We start from the raw sequence: 12,089 nt of genomic DNA on the forward strand, positions 1-12,089 counted from the left end.
TTAGGGCACATGACCAAAAGCTTGGTTAAAGAGGTAGGTTTTAAGGAGCATCTCAAAGAATTAGAGAAGTGCAGGGAAATAAAAAGTTTAGGATTTTGGCAGCTTAAGGCATGGCCACCAATGCAGATGTTCAAGAGGCCAGAATTAGAGGAGCACAGATTTCTTGGAAGGTTGTGGGGCTGGAGGAGATTACAGAGGTGGGAGAGGTGAAGCCATGTAGGGACTCGAAAAAAGGATGGGGAATTTTAAAATAGAGGCGTTGTTTAACTGGGAGCTAGTGTAGGTCAGCGAGCACACGGGTAATGGGTAAATGGGTCTTGGTGCAACTTCAAATTTATGGACGGTAGAATGTGCGAGGCTGGGCAGGAAAGCATTGAAAAAGTCCAGTCTAGAGATAACAAGTGCTTGGATGAGGGTTTCAGCTGTAGATGAGCTGAGGCAGGGGCTGAGTCAAATGATGCTACGCAGGTGAAAATAGGTAGTCTTAATGATGGCGCAGATACATGGTCAGAAGTTCATCTTGGGGTCAGATATGAAACCAAGGTTGCAAACAATCTGGTTCAGCCACAAATAGTTGGCAGGGAGAGAGATGGAGTTGGTAGCCAAAGAACAGAGTTTATAGTGGGGACCGAAGACAATGGCTTTGGTCTTCCCAATATTAAATTGGGGAAAATTTCTGCACATCCAGTATTGGATGTTGGATAAACAGTCTGATAATTTAGAGACAATGGAGGGGCCGTGGTGAGGTAGAGCTGGGTTTCGTCAACATACATGTGAAAACTGACGCTGTGTTTTCGGATGATGTCGCTGAGGGGCAGCATGTCGATAAGAAATAGGAGAGGGGCCAAGGATAGATCCTTAGGGGACACCAGTGGTAATAGTGTGGGAGCAGGAAGAGAAGCCATTGCAGATGATTCTCTGGCTACAACTGGATAAGAATGGAACCAAATTGCATGTTCAAGTCTGTTGTGAAGGTCAAGCCTTCTAACATGGACAAAAGTGCTATGAACTGAGTCAAGTTGATCCTTGAGAAGAATGGAATTGGGAACTTGAGAGGATGTTGGAACAAGAGCTGGGTGCTAGTTTTGTTTCCACAGGCTGATTGCAGACAGGTTGAAGTAGGTATCATGCCGCCGATGTTAAGAGAAACGAGGAAATGGTGATAAACAGCTGGCAAGGTTGATGATTGACCTGTGATATGGGTGAATTTGTGAAGGCTGAGATTGAGTGAGGTGAGATGTACAAAGATGTCAGTGGAGTGGGCCTATATATTCTCCATAGCAGTGGAGAGAGGAGAGAACATGTCCTAATACTACTTCATACATACTGTTAATTATTGATAGATTTGATTTTAGTATTGAAAAGCCACTTATTTAGTGATGATCGATGCAAACAAGAGTGTGCTTTGACCCAGTGTAATCTGAATTTAATTAAATAGACCTAACTACGTAATATGTATTTAGAAGCACTGTTATTTTGAAAAAATAACTTAATGGTTTGTACACAAACATACAATACCATGTAAGCCATGTTAGCGCATGTAATATTATTGTGATAAAATTATGCATCCTATCCTTCTAGGCGACTCATAATTTTTTTTGTTGGTTGAGGTAGATATTCACCCAGGTCAACAGGGACGACTCCCCTGCTCTTCTTTGAAATATATTCCATTGGAGTTTAGAAAAATGAGAGGTGATCTCATTGAACCATATAAAATTCTTGGAGGGCTTGATAGAGTCGGTGCTGAGACTGAGAGTTTCAAACTGGGGGTCATAGTCTCACAATAAGGGGTTGGCCATTTAGGACTGAGATGAGAAGACATTTCTTCACTCAGAGGGTTGTAAATCTTTGGATTTTTTCCCCCAGAGATACATATGAACATACGAATTAGAAACAGAAGTTGGCCATTCGGCCCCTCAAGCCTGCTCTGCCATTCAAGAAGATGATGGCTGATCTGTTTGTGTTTCGAATTTCACTCTCCTATCTACCCCCTGATAACCTTTGATTCCCTTGCCTAACAAGAATCTATCTACCTCCACCTTAAAAATATTCAATGCCCCCTCCTCCACCACCTACTGAGGCAGAGAGTTCCAAAGTCGCACAACCCTCTGAGAGAAAAATATTTCTCATCATCTCTGTCCTAAAAAGGCATCCCCTAATTTTAAAACAGTGTCCCCTAGTTCTGGACTCATCCACAATAGGAAACATCCTCTCCACATCCATCTTGTCAAGACTGTTCAGGATCTTATAAACTTCAATTAAGTTCCCTCACTCTTCTAAACGTCAGTGAAAACAAGCCCAGTGTGTCCAACCTTTCCTCATAAGACAACCCACTCATTCCAGGTATCAATCTAGTCATCCTCCTCTGAACCACCTCCAATGCATTTACATCCTTCCTCAAATAAGGAGACCAAAACTGCGCACAGTATTCGAGATGTGGTCTCACCAATGCCCTGTATAATTGAACACAACATCCTTACTTTTATTTTCAATTCCTCTCGCAATAAAAGATAGCATTCCATTAGCCTTTTTTATTACCTGCTGTACTTGAACACTAACTTTTTGTGACTCTTGCACGAGAACACCTCGATCCCTCTGCACCTTGGAATTCTGCAGTCCTCCTGCATTTAAGTAATACCCTGCTTTTTTATTCTTCCTTCCAAAGTGAACAACTTCACATTTTCCCACATTATACTCCATCTGCCAGATTTTTGCCCACTCACTCAACCTATCTATATTGGTCTGCACCCTCCTTATGTCCTCTTCACAACATACTTTCCTACCTATATTTGTGTCATCTGCAAATTTAGCTACCATGCCATCACTCCCCTCATCTAAGTCATTGATATAAATTGTAAAAAAATTGATACCCCAGCACAGACCCCTGTGGGACTCCAATCGTCACATCCTGCCAATCAGAAAGAAGACCCATTTATGCATACTCTCTGTTTTCCGCCAGTCAGCCAATCTTCTATCCATGCTAACCTGTTACCCCCTACATCACGAGCTCCTACTTTGCGCAGTAACCTTTTTATGCGGCAGCTTGTCAAATGCCTTCTGGAAATCCAAGTACAGTACGTCAATGCGCTTCCCTTTATCCATAGCACATGTCACTCCTTCACAGAGATCTGTGAATGCTCAGTCGTTGAGTATATTCAAGACTGAGATCCATAGATTTTGAACACTAAGAGAATCAAGAGATATGAGGATAGCATGGAAATGTGGAGTTATGGCAGAAGATCAGCCATAATCTTATTGAATGGCGGAGCAGGCTCGAGGGGCCAAATGGCCTACTCCAGCTCTTATTTCTTATGTTCTTCTGGGAACTACAGCAACTTGTTTTGTTAAATATTGTTAAATAATTGTTGCATCAGTAACCAAAACATTAATAGAAAACAAGCTTCATTAACATTTTTTTTTAATTTCCTGCTCTTTCTTCTGCTTTGACTAGTTTTCTAATTGTATGTTACCTTTTGTCCAATTTGCAGAAATGCATCCTGCTGTAAAGCCAAAGGTGTTCAGAAGGGTGCCAAGCCTCACATCGGGGATCTCCAGTCAATCACCAAAACGATTATTTACAATTCAAAACCTTGGCTCTCCAACTATTCTAGGAAAGCAAAGCTACAGCCAGCACAACGGTGTAGATGGTTAGTTTAACACCACAGTTTATGTGTTATATTGTAAAATAGTTAAAATGTTCAGACAAGTTATATATTCAGTATTTTATTTGTATAGTTTTCTAATTTTATGCACCTCCATTGTTGTCTACTTTGTTCTTTAGTAGGGAGGCAGTTATAGTTTTTGTTGTGCAGTTTTCCACTGCTTTACAAGGTTCAAAACTGACAAAGGGTTAACTGAAGATGGGTAATTTGACTGTCGGTCAAAGCTGAAGTTTATACTTGCCATCACCTGGGTTGTGAGTTGAGTGCTTTACTTATGGGCATCATTTTTAATATAGCTCTGAATATTCCAGCATCTTTTTTCATTCAGGAACTTCGAATAGTATGCGAATTATGGAAATTAGTCTGCTAGTTTACTTTTGTGTCTCAGCCTTTGACAAATAAGTTTAGTTTAGAGAGATACAGCACTGAAACAGGCCTTTCGGCCCACCAAGTCTGTGCCGACCATCAACCACCCATTTATACTAATCCTACTCTAATTCCATATTCTTACCACATCCCCACCTGGCCCTATATTTCCCTACCACCTACCTATACTAGGGACAATTGCTAATAGCCAATTTACCTATCTGAAAATTCCATTGTGTATTATGCTGAACAATGGAACAATTTGAATGCTCTCAAGGTCACCTTCTCGAACTGGTAGTAAAATAGACTAAAATTTGGCTGCTTACTAAGTTACATAGCAAAAATTTCAGTCTGCAAGTCTTATTCCAATTTGTCGATTTCTTAAGCCAGCAGCTTGCTTGATTACAGTAATCCCTCTATTATTATCATCAATGGTTAAAATGTTTACTATTTTGATTGGGTAAATGCATCACCATAAATGACTGATCAGGAATATCTGACATTTGATTCCTGAACTAATTAGTTGATCCTGTTGGTATTGTGGCACTGTCCAAGGAATGGAAAATTCAGACAGAGCTCCATTTCCTCTGGAAAGTGCATGTTGGGTGAGGACAGGATGAGGTGTATTGGTTCCAACATTGAGTAAGGAAGAAGAAAAAAAAGTTGAATTTATATTGCTTCATTAATGCAATAGTTTGATTAAGTTTTGCTTACAACTCATGCAGATCAATGTGAAGTAAAATAATAACATTACAATCCTTTGAACAAAGAGTGCGTAACGATTAACAAATTCTAGTAAGAGAAGCTGGCTGATTGGGAATAAAGAAGTAAGCTAGCTAGAAAAATTATAAGACAAAATAGGGGTCAATGACAGAGGCAGGCAGATTAGGAGGAATTGACTTGGTGAAATTCAAATTGGTCAAATGTATATAGGAGGTAAAGATAGTAGACTAACGGTGACAGAGAGCGAGATGAAGACCAGGGTTAGCATGTTTAGTGGAATGAACTACTTTAAAAGAAAAAAACGTTTCCAGACTTGTTAAACTACTGTCGTTTGCATGGCAAGCTATGGGTACATCTGCAGACGCCTTGCTGATGGGGCCATGGCAGGCTGGGATCACATTTGCCCAAGTCCAACAAAAGGGGCCATAAAGCCCAGAGTAAGTGCCCAGAGCTGGAGGAGCAGGTGATATCGGGTTGCTTCCAGAAGTAACTTAAGTGCCCCCAAAGCTCCATTACAAAGGTAAAGTTTTTAAAAAGAAAATACAAATTACTGTTCAGGATTTCAGGTTCCAGGACACAATGCTGAGCTGAAATATCTAAATAGACCCCACTTCTGCCATGGAGGTGGCTGATATACCTGCTTTCACCAGACCTACAAGCCCCTTTGGGGACTGAGTTCATAGGAACTCCTCATGTAAATGCTACCACACCCAACCCCCCGCCCTTTTACATCAATGATCTAGTTTAGGGTGGTTGGAGGCTTCATCCCCACCAGGCCATCTGGAAACTGGATTGCAAGGCCAGGTCCTGCCTTCTGGCTGTTACAGTAGATTCCAGCTGCAGTTGCACTAGAACAGGCTTGTATCTGCAGCCATATTATCTTAACTCTTTGCTAGACCTGTGTCGTGGCTGAATTTCTGCAGAAGACTTCAAAGTGGATACGTGGCTACAGTTAGGGTGAAGGCTGTATACAATGAGTTTTCCTGAATTACATAATACATTTGTTAAGGTTAAAGGTTCAATTTTTCACCTGTGCTATTTTAACCAACCTCAACTAGCACAGTGAGGGACACTGCAATTGGTCCCACTGCCCCCAGTCTGTGGCCAGTTGAAATTGGGACCTCAGTTTAAAGAATTGTGGGTGCTAGTTTGAGTAGTTGTGTATTGAAACTCGTCCATGCATGCAAATTAATTTTATATATGAGGCTGTACATGCTGAATGAACAGCTTCTACTTTAGAAATTCTTCCTCGTTGGGAGCAAAGACTCATGATTATTTGTAGCTGGTGAAGGCAATATTTGGAGTGGAATATGAATTGTTGTATAAATAGTGCAGTTTGATGAATTGTACAAACTGTAACTAGCACCAAATACTATGAACCTTACATGGACTTCATTTCCATTTAGGAAGTGTGAAGAAACGACTCTTGATGTCCTACAGGGGTAAGATGTAATAATATCTACTTAAGGCCAGTAGGAGCTGTTGTATAGACCCAAAATTGTTTTCAAATAAGGAAATGTTATTTTAGCTTTTATTTGCTTTTTCAGATGTATTCCCATGTCATCTATACAATTTATGTAGTGTTGCATATCTGTGTGTGGGTGATTCCTGGGTCGTCAATGAAGTGGTTTAAAAAGTGCTTTCCTTCTGGTGCAAAATGGATATTCTTAACACCTAGTTCCTTTACTATATGGTACTTTCAAATAGAACATAAGATTATTATTGCATACATATAAAGAGAGTTGTATAAATGGTTCAAGGTGGTCTCATTAGCATTGAATACAAAAGAAAAACATACGTTTTCATGCAATCTGGCTGCTCATTTTACCTTAAATCTAAAATTGTGTAAAATGAGAAAAAAAAATGAAGGTGCAGCTATTCCTGTAATCTCTTTAATGTTGTGTTCATTAACTTTTATATGACTTTTCATCCAACATTATGGTGGCGTAGTGATAATGTCACTGGACTAGTAATCCAGCGGCCCAGGCTAATGCCCTGGAAGAACTTGTTCAAATCCCACTGTGGCAGCTGATTGAATTTAAATACAACTAATTAATAAATTCAATTAATTAAAAATCTGCCATGAAACTATCATCAATTGCCGTAAAAAAAAATCCATCTGGTTCCGTAACGTCCTCTAAGGAAGGAAATCTGCTGTCCTTACAAGGTCTAGCCTGCATGTGACTGCAGATCTACAGTAATGTGGTTGACTCAACTGCCCTCTGAAATGCCCTCGTGAGCTTCTCCGTTGTCAAGGGCAATTAGGGATGGTCAACAAATGCTGGCCTTGCCAGCAACACTCACATCCCATGAAATAATTTTTTTAAATTACATTGTCGTGTGCCGCTTTTAAAATTTCATCTTTTAGAAAAATGGACATTTTGCAATGCCAAAATCACTGGAATAATTAGTTGCACAAATTTTAAATTAATCAATGCAGTCCCAAAATAAAATAAAATTAAAAGAATCAATGCACAGAAATCCTAATAACAAGCATATATATCTCATAATGTCAGTACTTTCCTGTTTACGTATGCTGAGTGAATCCTACACACATACCGTATCAGTCAAATAATGTATATGGAGGAGAACTATGTAATTTGCTCATGCCTGTTGTTCATGAGTTGTATTATTTCCTTGGTATAGAGTAGAGTTAAGAAAAATTTAATTTGTCATTATACTAACTGTGCCATTTAGTAAGGGCCCTTTGTCAATACAGTGACCAAACTAAAGTCAATACGATAACAAAATTAAAGTCAGAAATAAAAACAAAAAATGCTGAAAATACTCAGCAGATCTGACAGGATTTGTGGAGAGAGAAGCAGAGTTAATGTTTCAGGTCAGTGACCTTTCATCAGAACTGGCAAGGTTAGAAATGTAATAGGTTTTAAGCAAATAAAGTGGGGGTGGGGCAAAAGATAAAACATAGAACAGTACAGCACAGTACAGGCCCTTCGGCCCACGATGTTGTGCCGAACCTTTAACCTACTCTAAGATCAAACTAACTACCTACCCTTCATTCTACTATCATCCATGTACCTATCCAAGAGTCGCTTAAATGTCCCTAATGTATCTGCTTCTACTACCACCGCTGGCAGCGCATTCCTCGCACCCACCATTCTCTGTGTAAAGAACCTACCTCTGACATCTCCCCGAAACCTTCCTCAATCACCTTAAAATTATGCCCCCTGGTGATAGCCCTTTCCACCCTGGGAAAAAGTCTCTGGCTATCCACTCTATCTATGCCTCTCATCATCTTGTACCCCTCTATCAAGTCACCTCTCATCCTTCTTCGGTCCAATGAGAAAATCCCTAGCTCCCTCAATCTTTCTTCATAGGACATGCCCTCCAGTCCAGGCAGCATCCTGGGAGATCTCCTCTGCACCCTCTCTAAAGCTTCCACATCCTTCCTATAATGAGGCGACCAGAACTGAACACCATATTCCAAGTGTGGTCGAACCAGGGCCTTATAGAGCTGCAGCATAACCTCGCGTCTCTTAAACTCAATCCCCCTGTTAATGAAAGCCAACACACCATACACCTTCTTAACAACCCTATCAACTTGGGTGGCAACTTTGAGCGATCTATGGACATGGACCCCAAGATCCCTCTGTTCCTCCACACTACCAAGAATCCTGTCTTTAAGCCTGTATTCCGCATTCAAATTCGATCTTCCAAAATGAATCACTTCACACTTTTCCAGGTTGAACTCCATCTGCCACTTCTCAGCCCAGTTCTGCATCCTGTCAATGTCCCGTTGCAACCTACAACAGCCTTCCACACTATCCACAACTCCAGCAACCTTCGTGTCATCGGCAAACTTGCTAACCCAGCCTTCCACTTCCTCATCTAAGTCATTTATAAAAATCACAAAGAGCAGAGGTCCCAGAACAGAGTGTGTTAATGGTGTGGTGAAAGCCATTAACACCATTACCACACCGTTTGCTTTTGCTCCATGACCACCGTGTCAGTTATTCTCTGTGACCCTCTGTCCTATCAACACCTTCCCTTTTGTTATCTTTTGCCCCACCCCTACTTTATTGCCTTAAAACCTATTCCATTTCTAACCTTTGCCAGTTCTGACGAAAGGTCACTGACCTGAAACGTTAACTCTGCTTCTCTCTCCGTAGATGCTGCCAGACCTGCTGAGTATTTCCAGCACTTGTTTTTATTTCAGATTTCCAGCATCTGCAGTATTTTGCTTTTATTAAAGTCACAAATGTGGGAAGGCTGAAAATAGGTTGGGGCCTTGTAATTGAAACCCTGTTCAAAAGTAAACGCCATCATACAGCACTATTCAAGTAAATCCCAACATTTACATACCTGTAGTGGACAAATATGATGCTTTATTTTAAGAATTGACCACAATGCTGAATTTATCTCAACCAGTTTGGGGAAATTAAAATTGGCCTTAGTGCCTCTGGGTTAAGAATGGGGGAAAAATCTGAAGTGCTTGCCGTTTCCGACCTTGCATGCCAAACTGCGTAAGCAGCATGCGATAGACAGAGCTAAGCAATCCCATAGCCAATGGATCAGATCTAAGCTCTGCAGTCCTGCCACATCCAGCCATGAATGGTGGTGGGCAATTAAACAACTAACAGGAGGAGGTGGCTCCACAAATATCCCCATCCTCAATGATGGGGGAGCCCAGCACATCGGTGCAAAAGATAAGGCTGAAGCATTTGCGACAATCTTCAGCCAGAACTGCCAAGTTGATTATCCATTTCGGCCTCCTCCTGAAGTCCCCAGCATCACAGATGTCAGACTTCAGCCAATTCGATTCACTCCACATGATATCAAGAAACGACTGCAGGCACTGGTACTGCAAAGGCCCTGATAATCTGGCAATAGTACTGAAGGCTTGTGCTCCAGAACTTTCCGCGCCCCTAGCCATCAAGTGGCACTTGCTTAGCAATAACCCGCTCAGTGACGCTCAGTTTGGGTTCTGCCAGGGCCACTCAGCTCCTGACCTCATTGCAGCCTTGGTTCAAACATGGACTAAAGAGCTGAACTCGTGAGGTGAGCGTGAGTGCCCTTGACATCAAGGCAGCATTTGATCGAGTATGGCATCAAGGAGCCCGAGCAAAACTGAAGTCAATGGGAATCGAGGAAACCTCTCCGCTGGTTGGAGTCATACCTAACGCAAAGGAAGATGGTTGTGGTTGTTGGAGGTCAATCGTCTGAGCTCCAGGACATCACTGCAGGAGTTCCTCAGGGTAGTGTCTTAGGCCCAACTATCTTCAGCTGCTTCATCAATGACCTTCCTTCAATCATAAGGTCAGAAGTGGGGATGCTTCCTGATGATTTTACAATGTTCAGCACCATACGTGATTCCTCAGATACTGAAGAAGTTTGTGTAGAAATGCAGCAAGACCTGGACAGTATCCAGGCTTGTGCGGATAAGTGGCAAGTAACATTGGCGCCACACAAGTGTCAGGCACTGACCATCTCCAACAAGAGAGAATCTAACCATCTCCCCTTGACATTCAATGGCATTACCATCTCTGAATCCCCCACTATCAACATCCTAGGGGTCACCATTGACCAGAAGCTGAACTGGAGTAGCCATATAAATACCATGGCTACAAGCGCAGGTCAGAGGCTGGAAATCCTGCGGCGAGTAACTCACCTCCTGACTCCCCAAAGCTTGTCCACAATCTACAAGGCATAAGTTAGGAGTGTGATGGAATACTCTCCACTTGCCTGGATGGGTGCAGCTCCAACAACACTCAAGAAGCTCGACACCATCCAGGACAAAGCAGCTTGCTTGATTGGCACCCCATCCACAAACATTCACTCCCTCCACCACCGACGCACAGTGGCAGCAGTGTATACCATCTACAAGATGCACTGCAGCAATGCACCAAGGCTCCTTAGACAGCACCTTCCAAACCTGCGACATCTACCAACTAGAAAGACAAGAGCAGCAAATGCAGGGGAACACCACCACCTGTAAGTTCTCCTCCAAGTTGCACATTATCCTGATTTGGAACTATGTCGCCGTTCCTTCACTGTTGCTGGGTCAAAATCCTGGAACTCCCTTCCTAACAGCACTGTGGGTGTACCTACCTCACTTGGACTGCAGTGGTTCAAGAAGGCAGCTCACCACCACCTTCTCAAGGGCAATTAGGGATGGGCAATAAATGCTGGCCTGGCCAGCGATGCCCACATCCCATGAATGAATTAAAAAAACAGTTGGATAGTGTGTGTGTGTGCACGTCATATATGGCTCTGCTATGATGTCACCACAGTTTTAAAAAGTCCAGCAACACTCACTGTCCAAGCTCAAGTTAAAAATTATCCGCTTGGGTGAGGTTCCTGCTGACTGCCATCATCCAGAGAATTATGTCTCAACATGAAATCACCACACAAGTGAGATTGGAGAAAACTGCAAAGACTGGAAAAAAGTCTTAGTGAGTTTTTGCTAACCTGGCATAATAAAGTGTAAAGAATGTTTGCATGAAGATTAGATGATCACAGTTTTGATTTGTATCCAATGGCAGACAAATAAAAATGTGTAACTTCTTGATGTAGTTTCTATTATTTTACATTAACCCAAACCACCTATTTTAATAATTTACCAAATTGTTTCTACTAAAATGTTATTGATTGTCATTTAATAAACTGTCATGAAGACTTGCAGGTTGATAGGTAAATTGGCCATTGTAAATTGCCCCTAGCGTAGGTAGGTGGCAGGAGAATGGTGGGGATGTGGTAGGGAATATGGGATTAATGTAGGATTAGTATATATGGGTGGTTGTTGGTCAGCACAGACTCGGTGGGCTGAAGGGCCTGTTTCAGTGCTGTATCTTTCTATGACTCTAACATTTTAGCATTGATCTTCTACATTACACTGGGTGTTGCAGTCCACCATGACAGTTGCTAGCAGTAAACAAAAATAATTAAAGACTGAACAAAAAATTCACAGTGTATGTAATAATTAGGAAAAAATAATATGCCGTGATTTTTGAAGCTGTGATCTCATCGAGGTTCACTTGGAGGTTGTTTAGCCATTTAAGTTTCACCCATGTAGTTTCAGATATCGCCTGAACTCCGTAATGAAAGCGCTGTCTTCTGATTGCTCCCAGCTTCTATTTTATATTCAGCGGTAATTGGGTATTCCACTTTGTTTTGAAAATAATGTTGATTAGGTTCAGAGCAAGTCTGAAATAATTAAATAAATTAATCCTGCTTGGATTTAATCAAACTAAATGTAGATTGAATCCAACTGTTCAAGATTTATTTTGTTTGAATTTTGATAACATTAGAATTAAGAGGATTTAAATTCTACTCGTCGCTTGCTGTTGACTCGTCGCTTACTGTTAATTAATTCTGCAA

General features: G+C 41.5%; 1 protein-coding gene across 14 annotated transcripts in view; it reads left to right on the forward strand.

Annotated features, from left to right (window-relative positions):
• Positions 1 to 12,089, forward strand: part of mta3 (metastasis associated 1 family, member 3) — a 366,201-nt gene that overhangs the window by 263,807 nt on the left and 90,305 nt on the right. For 12 of the 14 annotated variants that reach the window (XM_068045144.1, XM_068045146.1, XM_068045152.1 and 9 more), the window contains exons 16-17: positions 3,489 to 3,647; positions 6,158 to 6,193. In XM_068045144.1, the coding sequence (XP_067901245.1) occupies positions 3,489 to 3,647; positions 6,158 to 6,193 (195 nt within the window). The remainder of the gene's footprint in view (positions 1 to 3,488; positions 3,648 to 6,157; positions 6,194 to 12,089) is intronic. The other 2 variants (XM_068045147.1, XM_068045158.1) reach the window with 1 other exon arrangement.

The sequence above is a fragment of the Heterodontus francisci genome, chromosome 13 (assembly GCF_036365525.1).
Source record: "Heterodontus francisci isolate sHetFra1 chromosome 13, sHetFra1.hap1, whole genome shotgun sequence".
Lineage (NCBI taxonomy): Eukaryota > Metazoa > Chordata > Chondrichthyes > Heterodontiformes > Heterodontidae > Heterodontus > Heterodontus francisci.